At 46.3% G+C, this 22862-nt stretch overlaps 3 protein-coding genes across 12 annotated transcripts in view; 2 read left to right on the top strand and 1 right to left on the bottom strand.

The window, feature by feature from the left end:
- Positions 1-11324, top strand: part of TESK2 (testis associated actin remodelling kinase 2) — a 130071-nt gene extending 118747 nt beyond the window's left edge. The window contains exons 6-12 of one of the 2 annotated variants that reach the window (XM_079116046.1): positions 7489-7571; positions 7798-7882; positions 8141-8224; positions 8441-8527; positions 9240-9357; positions 9679-10160; positions 11166-11324. In XM_079116046.1, the coding sequence (XP_078972172.1) occupies positions 7489-7571; positions 7798-7882; positions 8141-8224; positions 8441-8527; positions 9240-9357; positions 9679-10160; positions 11166-11207 (981 nt within the window). In that variant the 3' untranslated portion in view covers positions 11208-11324. Of the gene's footprint in view, positions 1-7488; positions 7572-7797; positions 7883-8140; positions 8225-8440; positions 8528-9239; positions 9358-9678 lie in introns of both variants that reach the window. The other variant, XM_079116045.1, reaches the window with a different exon arrangement.
- On the bottom strand, positions 8447-14703 carry TOE1 (target of EGR1, exonuclease). 2 transcript variants are annotated; one of them, XM_079116124.1, is made up of 9 exons: positions 14567-14703; positions 13728-13870; positions 13600-13640; positions 13359-13455; positions 13074-13232; positions 12556-12815; positions 12228-12387; positions 11820-12139; positions 8447-8581 (listed from the first exon to the last, which is right to left on the bottom strand). In XM_079116124.1, the coding sequence occupies exons 1-9, from the start codon at positions 14616-14618 to the stop codon at positions 8578-8580; spliced, it is 1236 nt and encodes a 411-aa protein (XP_078972250.1). In that variant the 5' UTR covers positions 14619-14703; the 3' UTR covers positions 8447-8577. The 2 variants fall into 2 exon arrangements, with proteins under 2 accessions (XP_078972250.1, XP_078972249.1); XM_079116123.1 differs by lacking the exon at positions 8447-8581 and having other exon boundaries at positions 11223-12139.
- Positions 14704-14756: 53 nt separating this feature from the next.
- MUTYH (mutY DNA glycosylase) lies at positions 14757-22817 on the top strand. Of its 8 annotated transcripts, none has more exons than XM_079116072.1 (16): positions 14757-14890; positions 18173-18293; positions 18857-19005; positions 19095-19134; positions 19250-19323; positions 19460-19501; positions 19585-19656; positions 19737-19850; positions 19927-20024; positions 20107-20251; positions 20330-20393; positions 20575-20766; positions 20871-21007; positions 21093-21242; positions 21448-21489; positions 22012-22817. In XM_079116072.1, the coding sequence occupies exons 2-16, from the start codon at positions 18179-18181 to the stop codon at positions 22141-22143; spliced, it is 1566 nt and encodes a 521-aa protein (XP_078972198.1). In that variant the 5' UTR covers positions 14757-14890; positions 18173-18178; the 3' UTR covers positions 22144-22817. The 8 variants fall into 8 exon arrangements, with proteins under 8 accessions (XP_078972198.1, XP_078972195.1, XP_078972199.1 ...); XM_079116069.1 differs by having other exon boundaries at positions 18824-19005; XM_079116073.1 differs by lacking the exon at positions 14757-14890 and adding an exon at positions 15028-16031.
- The last annotated feature ends 45 nt before the right edge of the window (positions 22818-22862 follow it).

Genomic DNA, 22862 nt, shown 5'->3' with positions numbered 1-22862 from the left:
CTGGTTGCTACTGGAGCTACTGGTAAAAGCCTGTGTATGGTTGTTGACGCTTCTTGATCACATTAAAAAATAAATATCTGTGGTTACCCTTGGGAGATTATGCATTGTGAATTGTATCTCTAGCTCTTGGTGATTATTGTTCTTTTGTCGGGGGTATTAGTGTTGACTTCATTGAAGTCAACCTGTTGATTCCTCCAAAAGCCTATCCACCTATGGTCTAGACCACACAGCTGGGAACAGAAAATACCAATTTTAGAGTAAAGAGCATGAATTAAGAACAAATGGTGATCTGGGGTTGTAGTTCAGTGGTAGTGTTTGTCTAGCACAAGTGAGGAACTGGGTTCGATCCTTAACACCACATGAAAATAAATAAATAAAGGTATTTAGTGTCCATCTGCAACTAAAAATATTTTTGAAAAACCAACAACAAATTATGGTGCATAATTTGTTGCACCATAATTATGGCTCAGAGGTCTGAGGTGGGAGGGTCTTGAGTTCAAAGCCAGCCTGGCCCTAAGCAACTTAGTGAGACCCTTTCTCTAAATAAAATATATAAAAGGCTGGGATGTGGCTCAGTGGTTAAGCACCTCTGGGTTCAATCCGTGGTACCAAAAACAAAACAAAACAAAATGGAAAATATAAGATCGGGGCTGGGGAGATAGCTCAGTCGGTAGAGTGCTTGCCTTGCAAGCATAAGGCCCTGGGTTCAATCCCCAGTACCACAAAAAAAAAAAAAAAGAAAGAAAAAAGAATATAAGATCTGGGATGCAGCTCAGTGGTAGAGCACCTGCCTGTAATGTATGAGACCCTGATTCAACCCTCAGCACTATAAATAAGATAGGAAAAAACTAAGAAAGAAAGAAGAAAGAAATGAATGTGAATGCTGGAGGGATTTTAGGACATCCTGGAGTTACTTTTTTTTTTTTTTTTTTCTTTTTTTGGTACTTGGTAATGAACCCAGGGGTGCTTAACCAGTGAGCTACATCCCCAGCCCTCTTTATATTTTATTTTGAGACAGGGTCTTGCTAAGTTGCTCAAGACCTCACTAAGTGCTAGGGCTGTCTTTGAACTTTTGATCCTCCCACCTTAGCCTTCTGAGTTCCTGGGATTATAGGTGTGCACCATCAGGCCAGGTTGGAGTTACTCTTTGTAATAAGAACTGTCAACAGCTTCTGGGAACCATTTATACTGTTCTATTAGAGGACACAGTATTGGGGACACAGGAATAACTGGAGTTCAATGTCATGGGCTCTTAGTCTAATTGGGGAGATAGATGTCAGAGCAGGTCATTCATTACATAGGCACTAGGGGTAAAGATTTGGGATCACATGGTGTGATGGCAGGCAAGAGATGGAACATATTACAGCAAAACAGATTTTTTCTCCCCCAGTACTGGGGATTGAACCCAGGGTCAGTCTGCCACTGAACTGCATCCCTAGGCCCTCACCCCCCTTAAATTTTTTTTTTTTTTAGTTGTCAGTGAACCTTTATATTATTTATATGTGATGCTGAGAATTGAACCCAGTGCGTCAGGCATGCTAGGCAAGCACTCTACCACTGAGCTGTAACTCCAGCCCATCCCCAGCCCTTTTTATTTTTTTATTTTAAGACACAGTCACTAAGTTGCTTGAACTTGCAATACTCCTGCCTCAGTCTCCTGAATTGCTGGGATTACAGGCATGTGGGTCACTGCACCCACTTAAAACAGATAACTTAAGAGACCTGGGCTATAGCAATCCCTGAAGTGTTTAGGAGGACAGTTCATTCTCTGATTTTCCTTCGTTGTGACTGCTTAAACTTTCTTGAGATGTAAAATAAGTTCTTTTTTGTCTGAACATAGCTAGGTTTTTGGAGTGAGTTTGCTGAGGTGAGGAGACAGGTGATGGCACACTGAGAGCCTTTATTATTATTATTATTGTTGCCTAAAGCTAACACTGCAAATAGGCTTGGTATTTATTTCTCCATGTAGGTGGTTTTATTCAATGCCAAACTGTGCCGCTGTTCCAGGACATCTCAGGAATTTCTGTCAAATATCTAGTGGGGTCCAGTTCTGAAAAAGTGGTAGGTTTCCAAAAAATGCACTCATGGCCATACTTTTGATACCCTTGTTAACTCAGTCTCCATTATGGAGAGTTGAATACATGATTAATGCATGCATTTGGCAAATGCTTTTTTTTTTGGGGGGGGGGGTGCCAGGGACTGAACTCAGGGGCACTCAGCCACTGAGCCACATTCCCAGCTCTAATCTGTATTTTATTTAGAGATAGGGTCTCAGTGAGTTGCTTAGCACCTCACTTTTGCTGAGGCTGGCTTTGAACTCACGATCCTCTTGCCTCAGCCTCCTGAGCCACTGGGATTACAGACATGTGCCACCACATCCAGCCTAGCACATGCTTTTGATGCTTCAGTCAGTGGACCACTTTCATTTAACAGACTTTTACCATGCTTTTTCTGTATGCCTGTGCTAGGTTAGCGATAGAGAGATGAATGAGATCATCCCCTGTTCTTGAAAAGGTAAACATGTAGGGCGCTCTGATGCAATGTGATGTATTATGCTAAGGGGTCAGGACAAAGAGGAACTGGCACCAGGCAGTGTGTTGCTTTTTGAACCTGAAAAGGTCACCTCTCACCTCACTGGCTGGGCCTCTTATGCATTTGCTTCTCTAGGCAAGATTACCTCATTCAGAAGTCTTCATCCTCTCGTGTAGTGGCATTGCACACCACACAGCCTAAAAATTGGTCCTCTTGTCATTGCATATTTTGTAGCCGCAGTTGAGTGAGAAATACAAGCATTATACTAGATGTCCTAGAATTAAACAACACTGAAGGTAGGGACTAGGTTCCCATTAAGGGGTCTTATGACATTGCCTCCACAAACAGTATGTCTTTTTCGTAGACCCTGGCTCCTGCTGCTTTCATAAGTATATATTGCTCCTGCCATTTCCAGCAGAAAGCTTTTAAATCTGACCCTCTAAAGAGGCCAAAGAATTAGGTGAGATCCTTTTAGAATCAGGAGATTAGGGTCTTTATCATTAAACTTAAAAATATCAGATCTGCCTTTCTGATAGTATTGTTTTGAAAGATAAATGGAATTATGCCTGTGAAAAAGGTACCACACAGAATCAGGCAATCTTTCACTTACCCAAAGGGTTAGAAAGTATTTTCTAGTCCACTTCCCTCCTAAGATATTCCCACTTTCCTAAAACTTATCAAGTCTAGTTGGGTAAGGGACTATAGAAACATAGACACTTTCATTATAACGTGGCAGATGTTAAGATAGGAGAAATAAGCGTGCATAGGATGCTTTGAGGAAAGGATATTTAACCCAACCTACAGGTGCAGAGAAGTCTTCTGAGAAGAGATGATGACTGAGCATTTTGAAAATTGAATTTACTTTAATAAGTATATGGTAGAGAAAGAATAGGATTACAGATCAGACAAAAGGAATAGAATAAACAAAGGTACTGATCATAAACAATGTAATGTGTACTGTGAGGCTGGATGACAGAGGATAAGGTTGACAGAGAAAAGTCTGACCATATCATACTATCTAACTTGGATTTTATTTTACAGATAGGAAGAATCATTGCCAGCTTTTTGAAAATAACAGCTTTATTAAGATATTTTGCACACACAATAAAATTCACTCATTTAAAGTATATATATCACAAGTTTTTGTATATTCAACCACTACCATTATCCAATTTCAGAACATTTTCATCACCCTGAAAACAAACTTTGTACCCTGTTTCTCTCTCCTTTTAGCCCTTGGCAACCACTAATCTAATTTTTATTTCTATGAATTTGCTTGTTCTGGACATTTCATGTCAACGGAACATATAGTATGTCATTATCTGCTATTAAGTAGGAAGGAACTCAGATTCACATTTTAGGAAGATAATGCTGACAGGAATGAGGAAGATGGGTTATGGAGACCAACCCTGGAAGCACACAGACCCGTTAGCAGAGTATTGCAACATTCAGGGGAGGAATGATGAGGCAATAGTAATGGGAATAAAAAGAGAGACACCAGTTTGAAAAACGTTTAGAAGTTAAAACTGGTGGGAGTAAAAGTAAAAAGTTTAGGATGAATCCCAGGTTTCTAGTTTAGTAAACTGGGTAGAAAGTACCAATATCATAAGACATAAAAATATAGCTAGGGAGTTACCAGGTGTAGCTTAGTGGCAGAGCCTGTGCTTAGCATGCTTGTCCTGGTTTCATTTACCAACATACATGTGCACATATGTACAAACAAAGTTTTCTGAGTAAAATACTAGGGGTTTTTTTTTGGGGGGGAGGGGTAGGAGTATGAGTTCAGGTTTGCATGAATGGAATTCATGAGTGATCCAGGAGATGTCCAGAAGTAGATTAGATATGCAACTCTGATGCTAACTAAAAAAAAAAAAAAAAAAAGAAAGAAAAAGGAAAAAAAAAATCTAGGGCTCAAGATGTACATTTGCGTCATCAGCACAGAGGTGGTAATTAGAAATGTGGAACAGTCTCCAAAATGGAGAACAAGAAGAGCTGTTAGGTCCAAGAGCGTCATCCATATGGGATAGGAAGAAGAGGCTCCATTGGAGCCTTGCAGAATAGCCAAAGGTAGAGAAGGAAACCCAAAACTGCAGAATCATAGAAACCAGGTGAGAATAAAAAGGTAGTGGGAATAGCCTCCAACTAGACGCTAATGCTAGTCTTAGCTCCATGGCTCTGACTGCCACATTCTGTACACACCCAACACTAACACAATTCCTGAATCATATGTAGCTGAAGAAAGTAATTAGCCATAGCATGAACAGAAATATCAAATAGCCTAAGAACTGTTTTTGTCTATTGAGCTGTTAGGGAACTCACTGGGATCTTCAATGAAAATATTTCCAGCAGAAGTCAGTGAGTGGGAAAAAAGGGGAAAAAAATAAATGTATTACAAGTCAAACCTGGCTAGCTTAGTGGTTTTTTTGTTGTTGTTTTTTGGGGTTTTTTTTTTGGTATTTGAACTCGGGTATGCTTTACCACAGAGCTATATTCCCAGCCCTTTTGTTAAGACAATGTCTCAGTTGCTGAGGCTGGCCTCAAACAGCCTCCTGAGTCACTGGGATTACAAGTGTACACCTCCATGCCTGGTTTAGCTTAGATCTCTTAAAGGACAGGAAATCCGAGGTTAATCCTGGTCAAGTTCCCATTTTTCTTATCACCTCAGATGCAGACTCTTAACTTTTTTGGTTTTCATTCTCCTGTTTTCCTGTTTGACTTCAATGACCAGCTACTGGCTATAGAGAAACCTCAGAGAAACAGCCTTACTCCACGTTGTAAGCCCATGATCATCCCTGCCTTAGACATTTCTTGGCTGCTTCTGGATATGCTACTCAGAAATTACTTTCTACTGGATGGGTGATTTGCAGAAAGTGAGCAGGCCTCTGTATGAATATGAAGATGGGGTAGAAACCCAATAGCTTTGACAAGGACGGTACACTGTGGCCAAGTTCTGTTCCTCACCTGCTGCTCCCAAGCTGGCTTTAAAAGGGTTGTTTCTAAGTACCATAAAGCAAATAGTAAATAGGACTTTAGACCAAGCTTTGGAGACAGGAGTCTTCAAGTTGTTGGGAAGGGAAGGGAGAGGGAAGAGAAAGAGATGATAGGATAGTGCTCTTTACCCATGGCTTTGGCTAATATAGGTTGGCCTAGGGCCCATTTCTTCTACAAAGTCAGGGAGTTGGGATGCTGATTCGGCAGGACCGATGGGAGTGTCAAAGCCAGGACAAGCACAAGAACAGTCCTTCTTGGAAGCCAGACAATGCATGTCTACTTTGGATCCAGGGGAGATATGGTGAAATCACAGGCTGCTTCCCGCTTGAGGAAGACTAGTGTAATCACATCAAGGACAAACTAATGTGTACCTGATGTTGAATAAGCAAAAGGTGACTTGACAATGTCTTAGCAACTAAATACCAAGGTTGGCAAGGGAGAGGGGGCTAGTTGGGTCCGATAGGGCCTTACTGGCCCCAGAAGTTTCTGTAAGCCAAGGATTCCTGAACTCTGCTGCCTCTTGAGGAAGGGGTGGGGTGGAGATACCTCCTGAGTCAGAGTGGCATAGGGCTATTTTGAATGCAGCTATTTGGGGAGAGCTGGTTGTTGCTTTGTGTTTATTTATAGGTCATCTGAATACACTCTTTCTCTGCAGATAGCAGCATTTGTTCAGTGAACATATCCTTAGTTTGTCTTATGAATCGAATACTGGGAGGAAGAAAGGCCCAAACCAGAACCTGCTCCTGTGGTGCTCATAACCTTTCTGCTGGACTGTAAGAGGAAGTAGCATACAGGAGCCAAAGGAGTTGAGATTAAAAGGGAGACATAAAGATGATGACTTAAGAGGTCAGGATTGAAAAAGCAATTTGCCTGAAAAGACATAAAAACTTCTTAGAAAGAAAGAAGAACTAGGAGAACTGAGTGAGGCTAGGGGGTATAGCTCAGTGGTAGAATGCATGCTTAGCACACACAGCATCCTGGATTTGATCCCTGGCACCACATGAGAAAGAATGAATTGAGACTACTCCAAATGGAAGGGAATGGTATAAGCAAAGGTAAAGATTTGGAGGGCTTGTTCAATCTTTCTTTTTTTTTTGTACCAAAGATTGAACTCAGGGGCACTTGACTACTGAACCACATCCCCAGTCCCATTTTGTATTTTATTTAGAGACAGGGTCTCACTGAGTTGCTTAGTGCCTCGCTTTTTCTGAGGCTTGCTTTGAACTCGCAATCCTCCTGCCTCAGCCTCCTGAGCCACTGGGATTGCAGGCGTGTGCCACCACATCTGGCGGCTTGTTCAGTTTTGAAGTCAAGCTTGTTTATTACAAATAGGATCGGGGATGCATAAGAGTACCAGGAGCAGAGAGGTGGCAGGTAGAGGTAGGCAGGCCAGTTGGAGGAGCCAGATCTTTTTTGCAATACTGGAGTTCAAACTGAGGGCCCCACACGTTAAGCATATACAATGCCACTGAGCTATACTCACAGCCAGATGAGACTTTTCATACCAGGAATGAGGTTGCTTATAGTCTGGTGGGCAGTGAAAGTTAATGTAGGCATGAGTACTTGTCCTGGACTTAACTTACTTGGCAAGTTAAGGCAGGGACCAGGAGGCCAAGGGCCTGATAAGTTTGTCCTACCCTAGACTATAAGCTTCAAGAGGACTAAAGTTTCCTTTTTGTTTATCGAGGTATCTCTGGCACTTAAGACTATGCCAAGAACATAAAAATCAAGGGTAAATATTTGTGTTTGGAGCCTGAAGTGAGACCTAAGGTAGTCACTCAAGTTCCAGGACTAACTCATTTCATATGGCTGTCTTAAAGCCTCCATTTCTGACCACTGAAGTCCGTCTAAGAATGTAGTTCACCCAAGAAGCAGAGGACAAGATGGCCTATTGTAGGGAGGTATTGGCGATAACTATTCACTGATTCCTACTTGTGAGCAATCTCTCTTCTTTGGGACCTCTAGAACTGCCTGATAAAGAGAGATGAGAACGGTTATTCTGCAGTGGTGGCTGACTTTGGCCTAGCTGAGAAGATCCCTGATGCCAGGTGAGTAGTCCTAATGGATGCTAGGGCTGCAGAGAGGGTTAAAGCTAAGGGAAAGTCCAGCTTCCTCCCAGAGGCTAGGACTCGATCACAACAGTTTGGTGTTACTCCCTGAATTCAATCAGTCCTACTCTGTACCGTCCATGGGAGAGAGGAATTTCCAACATTCAAAAACTCCCCAGTGTGCCAGGCAGCAGTGAACTCATTTTCCTTATAATCTCACCCACAGCATAGGGAGTGAGAAGCTGGCTGTGGTGGGTTCACCCTTCTGGATGGCACCTGAGGTTCTCCGAGATGAGCCCTATAATGAGAAAGTAAGTCTGGAGGATCTGGAGACCCAGTTCTCTTTAGAATCCACTCTTAAAAGAAGGTGCTCGGGGTCCACCTTTATGTTCAGGGTGAAGATCTACATTTTTTTCTGCCCAGAGTGGGGATGGCACTTAGCAGTTCCCAGTGAATTACATAGATGAAATATGGGCTATAAGTCCTAGGTCTGGGCCGTTAAGACATGGGGGAAGATACCCCAATCCTCTTGTCATTGAGAGAGCAACTGAGGTCTGACTACCCACCAGGCAGATGTGTTCTCTTATGGTATCATCCTCTGTGAAATCATCGCCCGCATCCAGGCCGATCCAGACTATCTTCCCCGCACAGAGGTGAGCTGCAGGCTTGGGGCCCAGTGCTACTGGGATGGGGCTGGTTTGAGCTTATAGAACTATTTTGTCCTTGGGGTGGAGTTGCTGGTATTCATTCTGTGGCTACTTCTGAGAGGCAGCTCCCAGCCTCCTCTTCTGAGCAGGCCAGGATAGGTGGGGGGATTAATGACCTGTCTACCCATGTCCCTGTACCCTCCCCACCATACCCATCCACAGAATTTCGGGCTGGACTATGACGCTTTCCAGCACATGGTGGGAGACTGTCCCCCAGACTTTCTGCAGCTCACCTTCAACTGCTGTAATGTGAGTGTCCTTCTCCCTGTGACTTTGGTCAGGGGCTGGCTGAATCCTTTTCACCTGGTTAAGACCATAGGGAGAGGCAGCTGATTAGCCTCATGAGGGGATACAGTTTCACTGGTGTGTAACACAAACCACACTTCCTCTTCTGGGCTTGGCCAGGCTCTCTAGAACCTTGGACCAAGGGAAGAAAAAACAGCTTTGTATTACCCAATAATCCTCAGCTTACAGGGCAGACCTACCACTTCTTGTATTTGGGTATTGACAGAACTTTGGATAGGTTTTATTGTTGGGACTGTGGGTTATGCCTGTTCTGAGGCACATGGGGAAAGCGCTTGTTGGCCTTCCTTTTTTTCAGCTCTGGGCTGGGCTAGATCTGTTAGGACCAAAGAGTAGCTAAGCTTTGTTCAGGTAACTCCCCAAGACACATCAGTATCAGAACTCAAGGAAAAACAGAAGAACTCAATGTGAGTATACACTTTTAGAGGGTAGTGTTCTTAGCAAGGGGACAAGATACACACACAAAAAGAACTAAGATAGTAAAGGTGAAGACAGTAGCCATCTTCCCTGCCTTATCCCTGGCAATCACTCTCATGGCCTAGGGCCTCAGGAAAACCTCAAAGCTGCACATCTGGCTCTTAAAAGATGCTAGAAATATACTCAGATTTCACTCGTGGGGTGGGAGGGCAGTACTCATGGCTTGCGTGGATGCCTACAGATGGACCCCAAACTGCGTCCATCCTTTGTGGAGATTGAGAAGACCTTGGAGGAAATTATGAACCGCCTACAGGAAGAAGAGCTGGAGAGGGACAAGAAACTGCAGCCCACAGCAAAGGGTAAGAGAGCAGATTAGATCAGACAAACCCAACTTGATCCCAACAGAGAAAATTAGTCTATGGGATCTTCCCCTCCAGGGTTGTGATGGCAAGAACTTGGGTCTAGAAGGAAGAGGGGTAGGAGATCATGGGGAAAAAAAGTTCTGGACTCTTGTAAGAGTTGTGGCTTGACATACTGAATTCTTCTAAGTGTTTCCTAATTATTGAAATGGGACAACAGGTCCTACTTTGCTTTCCTGAGTGAAAATACTGTGATGAAGTGGTAGGTACTTCTATTGATTATGACTACTGAGAACCCAGATTTGACTCACTGTTCTTTAGGACTCTTAGAGAAAGTACCTGCGGGGAAGCGGCTGAGCTCACTGGATGACAAGATCCCCCACAAGTCACCACGTCCAAGACGTACTATCTGGCTGTCTCGAAGCCAGTCAGACATCTTTTCTCGTAAACCTCCACGTACCGTGAGTGTCCTGGACCCATACTACCAGCCACCAAGAGATGGTGCTACCCGCACCCCCAAAGTCAACCCTTTCAGTGCTCGTCAGGACCTCAAGGGTGGGAAGATCAAGCTCTTTGACCTACCCAGCAAGTCTGTCATCTCCCTGGTATTTGACCTAGATGCACCAGGGCCTAGAACTACACCCCTGGCTGACTGGCAGGAGCCCTTGGCCCCACCTGCTCGCCGTTGGCGTTCTTTGCCTGGTTCACCAGAATTCTTGCGTCAGGAGGCCTGCCCATTTATGTGCCATGAAGAATCACTATCTGATGGGCCCCCACCACGACTCAGTAGTCTCAAGTACAGGGTAAGAGAGATCCCACCATTCCGGGCAGCTGCTCCAGCCCATGAGGCCATGGACTGCTCTAATCCCCAGGAAGAAAACGGTTTTGGGCCCAAGCCCCAGGAGACAAGCCCATGTTGCAGAAGTGCCTCTGAGGAAATGGAGGTAGAAGAAGGCAGGCCAAGAAACTTGGCTGCAGTCCCCTGCTCTGTCTCAGGCATAGGCCTGCAAATCCAGGGAGAACAGGATGGGTGAGGGGGCGGTTAGTCCCTGCCTCACCTTGGGGATAGACCTTCAGCTGAAGCCATAGGGACCCCTTGGTGCACACCCTTGACTTCCCTGGAGCCCTAAGAGCAGGAAGGCTAGGTCAAGCCAGGTTCAACTTTTGGGTTCCCAATACCCAATGGCTGCATGAGAGGGAAGGCTGCAGTTGAGAGCCTTCCTAGTTAGGGCCAACTGCTGATACTAAGCTTCTGAAATCTAGCAAGAAGCTCTAGTTCCTACCTGACTCAAGTATACTTCCCAAGACAGGACCAGAGAACTCCTAGTTCTAGATTGAGCTGGCAGGTGGTATTACCCTGGTTCTTCTCCCATCCCAAGACTCTGTTGCCCTTTTTGGGGGCATATAAGCTACCAGATGGAACTTGGAGCTGATCAGGAGGTCATAAAGGGCTGAGAACTGGAGTGCTTCTTGCCAGTATGTCTTAAGACACTTGAATAATTGCTGTTTGCACTTACTGCATGGTCAGACCACATCACTACATTTCTATGCAAGGGGAGGGCAAGGCAGTGTGGTGGTCATGGCTCTTAGCTAACCCATTCAAAGAACCATTCCAGTTGATTAATCTATTTTCATATTTATAAAGGAGTCTTAATGTTCTGCCTCATTAAGACTTTCAACCCTGTGGTTGGGAGTGGGGCTGGTTTTGTAGGCCCTAGGGCCTGCTCTATGTTATCAACAGGTGATAAACACCCAGTTGGTTAAATGGTTTATACTTGGACTGATTTTTTTCCCCCTTCCTGCTATAGCTGCAGCTTCGGGAACAGTCTGTCCTTACAGAGCCGCAATAAGAAATAACCAAAGAATGAAGTTGGTCAAATATTTTCATAACTCGTTTGTTGATTTTTTTGTAAAACTTTCCCAAGACACTTTCAGATTTAAAAATAAAGTTGGTGTTGCAGATGCTGGTCAGCCTTCTTACTTGTACCCTCATACCTCAGCCTTTGGGGTAAAGGAAAAGGTCCAGGGGGCAGTGCAGCAGTATCTGGTTCTCCCACCTTAACTCTTTGTAGTTGAGTGACACTCAAGGCTACAGAGACCCAAACAACTCTGTTCTACTCTCAGCTTTTCTTCCTGGGCTGAATATCATATATAAGTTGGGTCAGCTGCTGCCCCAAGCCAGCTTCATCTTCTGATTGTGGGCTTTGGAGGAACGCGAGAACTGGCTCTTGGCCACTGTGAGGGGGACGGCTTTGCCACTCAGATATACTTTGTTGTGACATTCAGGTAGCCAGGGTTCAGAGCTGCAGGGCTGGGGTCCCTGGATCACTCCCACATAGGCCATCACATAACCTGTCATAAAGGCATCAAAACCAGCTCGGTGCAATCCATCCCCAGGCACTGGGTTAGGACTGGCTTGGCACTCTGGCACTTCTGAGGTAGCCATGTCATTTGTTTCATACCTTGTTGCTTTAAGCTCCTTCTCCAGGTCATTTTTGTGATCTTGATCAGAGGCAGGCTGCTCCTTCGTATCATCCTCAGCCACTTTTTGCTCAATTTTCTCAGCCTTGAGACTGTCCCCATGGACCTGCTTTGTGGGAGGACCATCCTCAGCTTCCCCAGAAGTCTGTGTCCCAGGCAGGCTCAACAAAGCCCTCCTACGTTTTTCCCTACGACGTCGCCGCCGCCGCTTGTCCTCTACCGCAGCTTCATCCGTGTCAATGATAAGGTCAATATCATGGGACCGAGGACACTGTGGTCCCACGGGGCACCAGCCATAGGCCTAGAGGTAGGAAACAGGCTTACAAAGAGTTCCAGATAGCAGAACCTCCCCTCTCCCAGGAAATGAGCAAGTAGGCAAGTGGTCTCACCGAGAAGTTGTCACAGATACTGGTGGGATGAGGACGGTGAGTTGTAGGAGTCATGCAGCAACGGTAGTCAATATGGGCGCTCATGCTTGAAGGATAGCTGCAGAACTCCAGGGCAAGGTGTGGGTTGCCACCTGCCTGCTGCTTCCCATTTTCCCGCTCACTACAAAAGTGCAAGAGGGTATTGGTCCACTAGATCCATGAGAGCAGGGATTTTTGTCTGCTAAATCTTAAAGCAGTGCCTGGCACATGGTAAGTACTAAATAAACATCTTAAGTGAATGAAGTAGACTCATACTAGGCCCCACCCCTTCCCTCAACCATTCCCTCACCATTTCCGGAATGCATATTCTAAGTAGGAGGCTGTGAAGCGGGCATGAAACTCAGCAGCATATTTGGTATCATAAATGCCTGCTGGGAACATCTCACACAGGTCAGCAGTGAAGGTTCCCAGGCTCTCAGGCAGGTGTGCATAGAAGTTCTGATACAGGAACACCAAGTCTATAAGGCCATTATGCAGCACAAGGGGCCGACGGGCCCGGATTAGCTCCAGGAACAGTGTCCGCACTGACTGGCTCTGGCTCTCATCACCCTAGGTGGAAGGGAAGGGGTCAGAGAGCCTCTTCTACAGGACACTTATCCCAAGTTTCCCCACCTGGAAAATTCTCCCTTGTTATCTAACCCAATACTACCCACCCTTGTATTAATTAGTCTTATTTTCCCAGTCTTGTCATTAGTGATTTCCCATACTCACATAAGCAGATTCTTCTCTGGCGTATAGTCTAGTAGCATAGGAAGAAATAAAGTCATTTGAGCGCCAGACTCGAGGTTAAGGAAGGTGAAGTCCTACCTTGTCATTGCCCTTATGGTAGGGTATGCCCTGGGCATACTGCCGATTGAAGTTGAAGCCATGCTGCACCAGGAACTGCACAGACTTTGGTTCTATTACATACTCCTCCATGCAGAGCAGGGTGAGATTGAACACCTGGACCAGGTAGAAGTGTTCACCCTGAGAAAGAAGGACATCTGCTACATCAAGATTTGGAAGAAGAAAACCTCACACCCGATATTCCTCTGGAACTCAACCCTCCTCCCCATAGCCACAGACTTGGGACAGGGGTGAGACAGCTCATACCTTGTCAGGCTGCTGCTTGAAGCAGGCAAGGCCCAAGGAGAGGATAGAACGGGTCCTAGCAGCATGACACACAGCCTTGTAACGTTCCTCGATGCACCTTGGGGTTGGGTTTAAGGGCAGCTGTGGTTGAGTTACTTCACGAAAGAACCAAACACCCAGGACTATGACTCCCCTACACATTCCAGGGTTGAGGTCTGCCCCTCCTGCCAGGGCTGGAACTAAAGAACAGACTTATACTTACTGGTTCAGCAAACTCTTTCTGTCTCCAAGCCCACTCAGTTCCTATGGGTGGATAAAGGAAGGGTTGTGATTGGCCCCCAGTACCAGTTCCTTCAAAACCACCTGTCCTCCCTGTTTTGCATCTCTTACCGTGTCCACAGCCACAAAGCTAGCTGTCTTTATGGCCAACAAGAGGGATGGCCACATCTCCTTGAAGTTGTCACTTTGCACATCCACTACAGGAACCTGGATTACTAAACCATCCCCAGATTTTGTGCATTTGTTGATACCACCTGGGGATAAGAACAGTGATGGATGTTCATGCTCTGGTAAGGTCCCAGGGGCACAGACACCAAGCTAGGCCAAAGGAGCTGGGTTCCGATGATAGCTTTTCTCTTAAACCTGTGTATCCAATGTGCTTCATACATTGCCCTTGGAATGGACAGTGCCCTGAATTTGGAGAGTCTTCCAGTGACTTTAAGTAAGACTTTGGGAGATTACTTCCTCCTCAGCATCAATCAGTAGAAAAGTAAACATGGCTTTTGAGGTTCCTCTTCTCCTATCCCCTGCAGGCGATATTTCGCAGGGCTTGAGGATTTCAAGTCCCTTCAACTCCTTTAAGGCTCCACACTACTGTTCTTATGGTGCCCCAGCAGCCACAAGCAACAGTTCTTAGCATGCCCCATCAACTGATAATGCCCCACACCACAGCTCTCAATACATTCTACTTCCTTTGGACCACAGTGTGCATGCCCCACTTAACCGAATCACAATAAGTTTGAGTTCCATCAAGACCACATCTCCCGAAGGCCCCCACCAGCTCTGTGTTCCCAACACTCCCAGGCTTTGCAGCTGAACGCGGAGCTCGTGGATGCTTCCGAAGGAAGGAGTTCTCTAAAGCTGAAGGTCTGTCTCCACCCACCCGCCTGAGGTCTTCCCCTCCCCCGGAGCGTATAAGCTTCTAGGGTGGCCCTTGGGAAGTCGCTCACCGTCTGAGGCCGCCGGAGCTGAAGCTGCGCCATCGTCATTGCCGGCAGCCATGACGCCGCGCGTGCCGCGCGTCCCTCGCTTGAGTTGTCTCCGGGTACGGAGGACTTCCGTTTAGTCTCCAGGCTCTACCCGGGCGGCCGCGAAAGGGGCGGGGTGTCGCGCTCGGGGTCGCAGTTGGGTTGGACTTCCGTTCAGACCTCCCGGGCCCTGAGCGGGGAAGTGGGCCCGGCCCGCGCTGAGAGACTATTGGCTGGTGCTGCGGGCTCCCCCTCCTGGATTGGCCGGAGCCACGCCCCTCGGAGTCCCGGGAGTCGGCGCAGGAGGTAATTCGTCTCTCCACCCATGGCTGCGAGAGTGTGGGAGTACACGCGCGAGTGTGAGCGTGCGGTCCTTGTCCGCACAGCTCCGAGATGCTTTGGGTGGGCAGGCGGGATTCCCAGAAGAGGGTGCACTGCCTAAACTGAGCATAAAATATGCTTAGGAGTTAGGCCAGAAGAAGGGTGTCGGGAGGAGGAGAAAGGTGTTCTGAGTATGGGCAAATTCTCAGAAAGGATGGAGAGATAAGTGCAGGCGGAGAGCATGCCACAGGACAAGGATGCTGAGGGATAAAACGACCAACTAACAGGGAAACTTTTGAAAAACTTCAAGCAAGCGATAAAGTGGATTAGAATTAAGGTTCCGGTAGTGGGAATGGTGAGGAAGGGACAATTTGTAAAGCAAATAGGAAGTGTAATTAACTTAAAGGGTGTTTGAGCATGACTTCTACTACTCTGAGGGAGGTGTCCCTACCAGAGAACAGTCTCTTCCCAGGGGCTCCAGTTTCATTCCCTGGTCCAGCAATCCTTTCTCATTGCTTATTCGCTTGATTCTAGGGCATCTTTAACTTTTCTCCCCCTACTGAGTCTTTCGTCATTATTCAGTTGCTTGGGGTTACCTCTTCTAAAAAAGGAACACCTTCCTTCACGCTTCTCCATTCCATTAATTCATTTAACATTTACGGTGTACAGTTTACCTGGCTTTGGCTTTGGGAACAATAATTTTTAACAGAAGAGACCTAGTCCTGGTCCTCATGGAGGTTTTGTTTGTTTGTTTTTTACAGTCAAGGAAGGTAAGCAGACACTAAGTCGAAGAAACACAAGTAAATGTGAAATTACAGTGAAGAGCTATAATGGAGAAGTACCTGAGAGAGTAAAGTACTTGGACATTTAAGCCAAAACCTAAAATATGGTTGGATATTAGGTAGAACATAGAAAAACTGTCCAAGCAGAGGAAATGTAGCGTGTGAGGCCTCGAAGTGGACAACTTTGGGGATTTAAGCAACTAAATTCGGGTAAATGTGGCTTGAGCAAAGTAAGTGGAGAGGCTGAAACAAGTAAGGCCTTGATACATGAACCTTCAAGTCTATATTAAGAGGACTGACTCATTCTAAGAGCAAGGGATGTGACAGCCAAAGCCCTCCAAAAGGTACTTAGTGATCCTATCCCACCTCCCCATCTCCTTCTCTAACTTCATCTCTTACTACTCACTCATTCCATTCTAACCACATTGGCCTGCTTAATGTACCACAAACGTGCCAAGCACCCCTCTTGGGGTCTTTGCTCTAGCTTCTTTGAATGCCTCCTAGAGGTATCCACATATCTAACTTTAAATCATCAACCAAATATTACTTTTTTTTTTAGTTGTAAATGAACACAATACCTTTATTTTATTTTTATTTTTATGTGGTGCTGAGGATCAAACCCAGTGCCTCATACATGCTAAGCAAGCGCTCTACCACTGAACTACAACCACAGCCCCAAATATTACTTTAATAAGGCCTACCTTCTGCACATTCTTTAAAATTGCAAAGTTCTGTTACTATCCTGGCATTTTAAACTCTTCATTTGCTCTACTTTTCTTATTTATGCTAATAGTTATTGTCTTCTAATATCCCGTATAATTTACTTATGTGTATTTGTACGTCTGCCCCCATTAGAATATAAGTTCCATGAGGATCTTTGATGTTTTGTTTACTGAAATAAACTGCTTGACACATAAATATGTGTTTAAGGAATTAATGAGAAGCCATTGAAGGTTTTTTGTAAGGAATTGACATGATCATGTCTTGAAAAGGTCACTTTCCTCTTTGGAAATGGATTGTAGAATAAATTGTGGAAGTAAGTGAGTTTGGTAAAGGAAGTCTGGCCATGTAGGGGAGGAGAATGAGTCGTGGTTAGAAGATTGGAGGAGCAGGACCATGGGAAAAAGAGAGACCCCATTCTTCACATAAAAGGGGAAAGAAGGAGGTCAGTGCAAATGGAGGGAGGTTTGTATTTTTTTTTTTTTTTTCTCTGAAGGAGGAAGCAAGCTCTTTTTATTTTATTATTATTTTTAGTTGTTGATGGACCTTTAATTTATTTATATGTGGTGCTGAAATTGAACCCAGTTCCTTACATGTGCTAGACAAGCACTCTAATGCTGAGCTACAACCCCAGCCCCAGGAAGCAAGCTATTTTGATGAAAATTAGATGGTGAAGTTGAAACCTTGAAGTGAGAGTTTGAAATAGGCTTGGGATTGCAGCACAGCAGAATATAAGAGTGCACACTCAGTTTGGAAAATCAAGTTTAATCTCTACAAGCCTCCATTTTCTCATAGCTAAAATGGAGGTAAACCAGGTGCTGTGGTACATGCCTGTAATCCCAGTGATTTGGGAGGCTGAAGCAAGAGGATCACAAATTCAAAGCCATCCTCAGCAACTTAGCAAGTCCCTAAGCAACTTAGGGAGACCCTGTCTCAAAAAATAAAAAGGGCTGGGGATGAAGCTTAGTGGCTAAGCACTGTTGGGTTCAATCCCCAGTACTATAAATAAATAAGTAAGAAAGAAAATAAATAAATAAATAAATAAATATAATGGAGGCGATGGTAATACCTACCTTGGGGAGCCATCAGGAAGTTGAAGTACTTCATGGGGTCCGGCCTACAGTAAACACTAAGCGTTAGCTTCTTTTTGCTACTTGAGAAAAGGCAGCCAGAACATTCAGAGCAGTGAAGATCAACCAGATGCATTTTCTTATTGCTAATGGCCAGTCAGTAAGAATTTGCTAGATCAGGAAATGATTAGGATAAAAGTAACTCATCTCTATCCTCCCACTGATTTGCCATCTCTACTCTTAGGCAAATCTTTTTCCCTCTCTGATCCTTGGTTTCTCCTTTCTATCAAACAAAGGTTTTGGACTAGATGGCTACAAAAGTGGCTCTTTTAGTGCAACCATGATATATCTCTAAGTGGAGAAACTTTCCACCTACCCCCATGCTCCCAGACACCTTAAGACAACAACAACATGATAAGCATCAGGGACCCATAAGTACTCCTCAACAGAAGACTTTGGTCCTTGGTCCATACTAGTGCTGGCTTGTTACTCTGAATTCTCATGTTAGTGCCCCTGTGCTGGTCATACCTCAGTGCCACAGACAGTCAACAGCAAACCCACAGGTGTCTTTGGAGTGCTTGAGAAAAGCTAGATATTATATGAGTGATATAGGGAAAAAGGTGACTGACTACTGTGAGGCCTCAAGATTCAGTCTCACTGTGATCAACTACTTTGTCTGGGTCTTTCTGTTCCAGGCCATCATGAGGAAGCTTCGAGCAACTGTGGGAAGTGGCCTGGGAAAGCAGGCAGCTGGCCAGGAGAGAAGGAAGAAACGTGCCCCCAACAGTAGCCAGGCCAAGCCTTCTGTTCCTAAGGGTAAGGAGCTTGGTCCTAACCAAAGCCTACAGAGGCTGGTTTCGTTGGCTGTGAAAGGGGGCAGATTTGGATTGAGAGGGGATCCTGGTATAAATTAAGGCATTAAGAAACAATTAAGGGTGTAATTCTGTGTTGCTGTGTGACTTTGGGATAATTGCTCTGATTGGCTACTTTTTTTTTACCAGTAATATGGAGCAGTAGCCTATGCTTTTCTTCCCTCATGTGACTTTCATGGGATCAAATGAGTTTATAAGCCTGAAAGTGTTTTGTAAACAGGGAAGCCCTGCATAGATATATATTGCATCTGACTAAAACAAGTGGCTTTTCACTGTGGCCCAGAGAACAAAGCCAGCAGTACTACTCAGAAAATTAAAGCCATAAATTGGGCCAAGGCTACATACAACTAGAGAACTCTGGTCTGACTCCTGCTTCAAAGCTTAAGCACGGGACTGGGAGTAGGGGAGGTCCTAAGTAGGAGTACACTACCATAGGCTTCTGTGTCCTGGGTTCCTGATGCATATCCTATGCAGGGAAGATCTTTGAGTGTCCTGGATCTCCTGCAGACCTAGCCAGTCAGCAGGAAGAAGAGATGTTGCAGGCCTCTGTCTCCCCGTACCATCTATTCAAAAATAGAACTGAAATAACAGCCTTCCGGAAAAGCCTGCTGAGCTGGTATGACAGAGAGAAGCGGGACCTACCCTGGAGAAGACAGGTAAGCAGATGAGGGACAAGGAAGGTTGGGCAGGAGGATGGCATCCAGGACCTTCCACACTAACTTTCCACCTGGGCTTGCACTGACAGGCAGAGGATGAAGCGGACCTGGACAGGCGGGCGTATGCTGGTCAGTATATCTCCTGAAAGCAGGGGTGCTTTGCTTGGAAGTGTACAGGTCTGGGGGCTATGGGCTAGAAGCAAGGCAGGTTAGCAGTACTCTCATGCCAACCCCTCTCCCCTAGTGTGGGTGTCAGAGGTTATGCTGCAGCAGACCCAGGTTGCCACGGTGATCAACTACTATACCCGTTGGATGCAGGTGACACCAGGGAAAAGAGGGGAGCATTGGGTCAGGCCCCAGAAAAGAGCCTGTACTTTGGGATGGGTTTAGAGAAGGCTTCCTCCGCCCCGCTAACCCTTGATCTCTTTTCTTCTTTTCTGCCTTGGAACGGTAGAAGTGGCCAACACTGCAGCACCTGGCCAATGCTTCTCTGGAGGTAAAAGCCACCCTTGGGTAGGGAGAATGGGGACTACCGAGGGGCTGACCACAGATCTCTTTGACCTGTGACCCCACCCACAGGAAGTGAACCAACTTTGGGCTGGCCTAGGCTATTATTCTCGAGGCCGGCGACTACAGGAGGGAGCTCGGAAGGTAAAGGGTTGGCAGGGACAGGGTGTAAAAGACCAGGGCCTCGGATGTTTCATAACCTTAAACCTTCTCACCCTGATCAGGTGGTGGAGGAGCTAGGGGGCCACATGCCCCGTACAGCAGAGACCCTGCAGCAGCTCCTGCCTGGTGTGGGGCGGTACACAGCAGGAGCCATTGCTTCCATTGCCTTTGGTCAGGTGAGACCATTGCCCACCCACACTTTATGTGTGCCACCTCCCAGCTAAGGCTAAGTCCTGAACTTCTCTGTGTAAGGCAACCGGTGTGGTGGATGGTAATGTAGTACGGGTGCTGTGCCGTGTCCGAGCCATTGGTGCTGATCCCAGGAGCACTCTTGTCTCTCAGCAGCTCTGGTATGATATTGGAATAATGGGGGAGTTTGGGAGGGGTATCCTCAAAGGGTCTTTATCTCCCAGAGGTGTTCCCTTCTTGTAGGAGCCTAGCCCAGCAGCTAGTGGATCCAAACCGACCTGGAGACTTTAATCAAGCAGCCATGGAACTGGGAGCCACAGTGTGCACCCCACAGCGACCTCTCTGCAGCCAGTGCCCTGTGCAGAGCCTGTGCCGGGCACGCCAGAGGGTGAGCCTACTGGGGAGGGAGCAGTCAGGAGTCCTAGGGTATGACTCTTGTCCCATGATACCCCACCCTGTCTCTCAGGTGGAGCAGGAGCAGTTCTCAGCCTCGTGGAGCCTGCAAGGCAGTCCTGACGTGGAGAACTGCAGTGAGTGCAGCCTGAACCCCAACCCCGCCCTCTCCTGGCCCTGTCAGGGAGCTGCCTGTATAGCCTCATACTAGTTCTTTCCGAACCAGTAAGATTCTGCTGAGCCAGGCCAAGCCTGCTTTCTGGGGTTGGCACCTAAGCCTTCCTGAGCTAAGCAGGGTTTGGGGATCTCTGTTCCCAGCTCCCAACACTGGAAAGTGCCAGCTGTGCCTGCCTTCCACGGAACCCTGGAACCACACCTTAGGAGTCATCAACTTTCCCAGAAAGGCCAGTCGCAGGCCCCCCAGGGAGGAGTACTCTGCCACCTGTGTTCTAGAGCAGCCTAGAGCCCTTGGTGGTGCCCGCATTCTACTGGTGCAGAGGCCTAATTCAGGTACCTGGATGCTGAGAGTGAAGTGGCACAGTCAACAGAGAGGAAGGAATAGAGAGAGGAGTCAGTGCTGAGGCCTACCCCATACTGGCTCTCCTCCCTTTCAGGTCTTCTGGCAGGACTATGGGAGTTCCCATCCGTGACCGTGGAGCCCTCAGGGCAGCACCAGTGCAAGGCCCTGCTGCAGAAACTGCAGAGTTGGGCTGGGCCCCTCCCTGCTACCCACCTCCAGTACCTTGGGGAGGTAAGTAAACAGTGGAGGCGCCAGGACTGATGACCTCTATGGTCACATTCACAGTCCTATTTCAGCCCCTTGACCCTCCTCCCAGGTGAGCCACACTTTCTCTCATATCAAGCTGACATATCAAGTATATGGACTGGCTCTGGAAGGGCAGACCCCAATGACCACACCACCTGGCGCTCAGTGGCTGACCCGAGAGGAATTTTACACTGCAGCTGTCTCTACCGCCATGAAAAAGGTACCACCTTTGTCTTCAGGGTCCCTTTTTTGTGTGTTTCCTACATGGTCTATATGAACCTGTGTAAACAGAAAAAACAAAACAAAAAAAAAAAAAAAAAAACATTTTAAACAAGTACTGGGGCATAAAGTCAAGGGCAGAAAATAGAGGTTTGGCTCTTTTGGAGAAGATGCCAGCCCTGTCCTTTCCCCTTTTTCTTGGCTAGGTGTTCCGTGTGTATGAGGACTATCAGCCAGGGACCTGTAAGGTGAGTCTCATGGCCCTCACCCAGCCATCTGTCTCCCCATCTGGTACATGTCTGGGTGAACATTCTCTACTCCAGGCTTTCATGGGGTCAGACAAATAGTTCTTGATCCAAGGACCTTACAGTGTAAGGAATAGGGTAGGGGGACAAGAGCAAAATAATGAGGGCAATACAGTGTCTCAGATCTGTGAAATGTTTGTGCAAAGGTAAGGTACCATGCAGTCTGCAGTGCCAAAGGAGCCATGAGCATTTGGTTAGCTAGAGAGGTTGGCAGAGCCCACCTAGGTCAGCCATGTTAACCAAGGTGCGGGAGCATTTTAGGTGAAAGAGAGGAGCCAGATTTGTATCTTAGGAAGATTTTCTCAGGCTGCTTTGTGTAGAGTTGATGAAAGGGACAGATAAGATACTTGGAGGCAGCACTACATTTCAGGATAGAACCTAAGCTAGATCAATAGAGAGGGGCTGGATGGAAAGAATGCTATGACGACCTCTCCTCAGTACCTCCCTTCTTTGATTTCTGTGCAGGGTTCCAAAAGGCCCCAGTTGTCCTCTCCATCCAGCCGGAAAAAGCCCAACAGGGGCCAGCAAGTACTGGATAGTTTCTTTCGGCCTCATATCCCCACTGACACACCTAGCCTCAACAGTGCAGCCCAGTGATGTCTCTGGAAGTCCTCCCTGAGAATCCTGTTGTTTAATAAAGTGTTTATTTTATAGTCATTTTGGGAAGGTTGTATCCTCTCCCTAGCCCCTTTACTCCACACCTCTGAGGGACCCAGAAAGTATTGGGTCCTGACTCCCACTGGCTGAACTCCCAGCCAGCCTTAGGCAGAGGGAGGAGGGTGTGTTCTGTCCACAGTAATCTGTCCTTTCTCCATTCCCCAGGAGATGGAAGGCAGCTGCAGAGAGCACCTGCCAGTAGCCGACACCCAACATTTTCTAGGGCTCAGGTTGGCTCTGATTGGAGCAGTGGTGTCATTCTAGAGCAGGTAGTTGGGCTTAATCCTGAACCAGCCTGTCCTTACCTGTACCAGTTGCTCCCTAGAGAGAAGGGAAGCACAAAAGAATGTATTGTCTTAATTACCTGCCTCAAATACTAAGTCATTTATTTAGGGATACATTTCACATACAGTGAAACAATACAGAAATGCAAAGGATTTTAAAAAAATCACAAAATTTGGGGGCAGAGAGGGAAGTGCTATCATAGAGGAACACAAAGGGGTAGGAGTGCCTAGCATGTGCAAGGTCCTGGGTTCAATCCCCACCTTGCAAAAAACAAGGTGTCCATTAGCCCTACCCACATAAAAAAAAAAAAAAAAAAAAGGAACACAAAAGCTTGTATTAGCTCTGTGACCTAATCATGTAATTCTTTTATTGTT

This window comes from Sciurus vulgaris (assembly GCF_902686455.1).
Source record: "Sciurus vulgaris genome assembly, chromosome: 1".
In the NCBI taxonomy this organism is placed as follows: Eukaryota; Metazoa; Chordata; class Mammalia; order Rodentia; family Sciuridae; genus Sciurus; species Sciurus vulgaris.
Note: the sequence above shows the minus strand (reverse complement) of the source record. Positions and strands in the feature narration are given on the sequence as shown.

Coding starts and splice junctions, on each gene's coding strand:
- TOE1 (XM_079116123.1), bottom strand. CDS start 14,618: ATGGCTGCCGGCAATGACGATGGCGCAGCTTCAGCTCCGGCGGCCTCA. Junction 13,641..13,727: donor GCTTTGTGGCTGTGGACACG/GTAAGAGATGCA, acceptor ATCCACCCATAG/GAACTGAGTGGGCTTGGAGA. Junction 12,388..12,555: donor GAATATGCATTCCGGAAATG/GTGAGGGAATGG, acceptor GCACTTTTGTAG/TGAGCGGGAAAATGGGAAGC.
- MUTYH (XM_079116069.1), top strand. CDS start 18,179: ATGAGGAAGCTTCGAGCAACTGTGGGAAGTGGCCTGGGAAAGCAGGCA. Junction 20,252..20,329: donor TGTGCCGGGCACGCCAGAGG/GTGAGCCTACTG, acceptor CCTGTCTCTCAG/GTGGAGCAGGAGCAGTTCTC. Junction 21,008..21,092: donor ACCTCCAGTACCTTGGGGAG/GTAAGTAAACAG, acceptor CCCTCCTCCCAG/GTGAGCCACACTTTCTCTCA.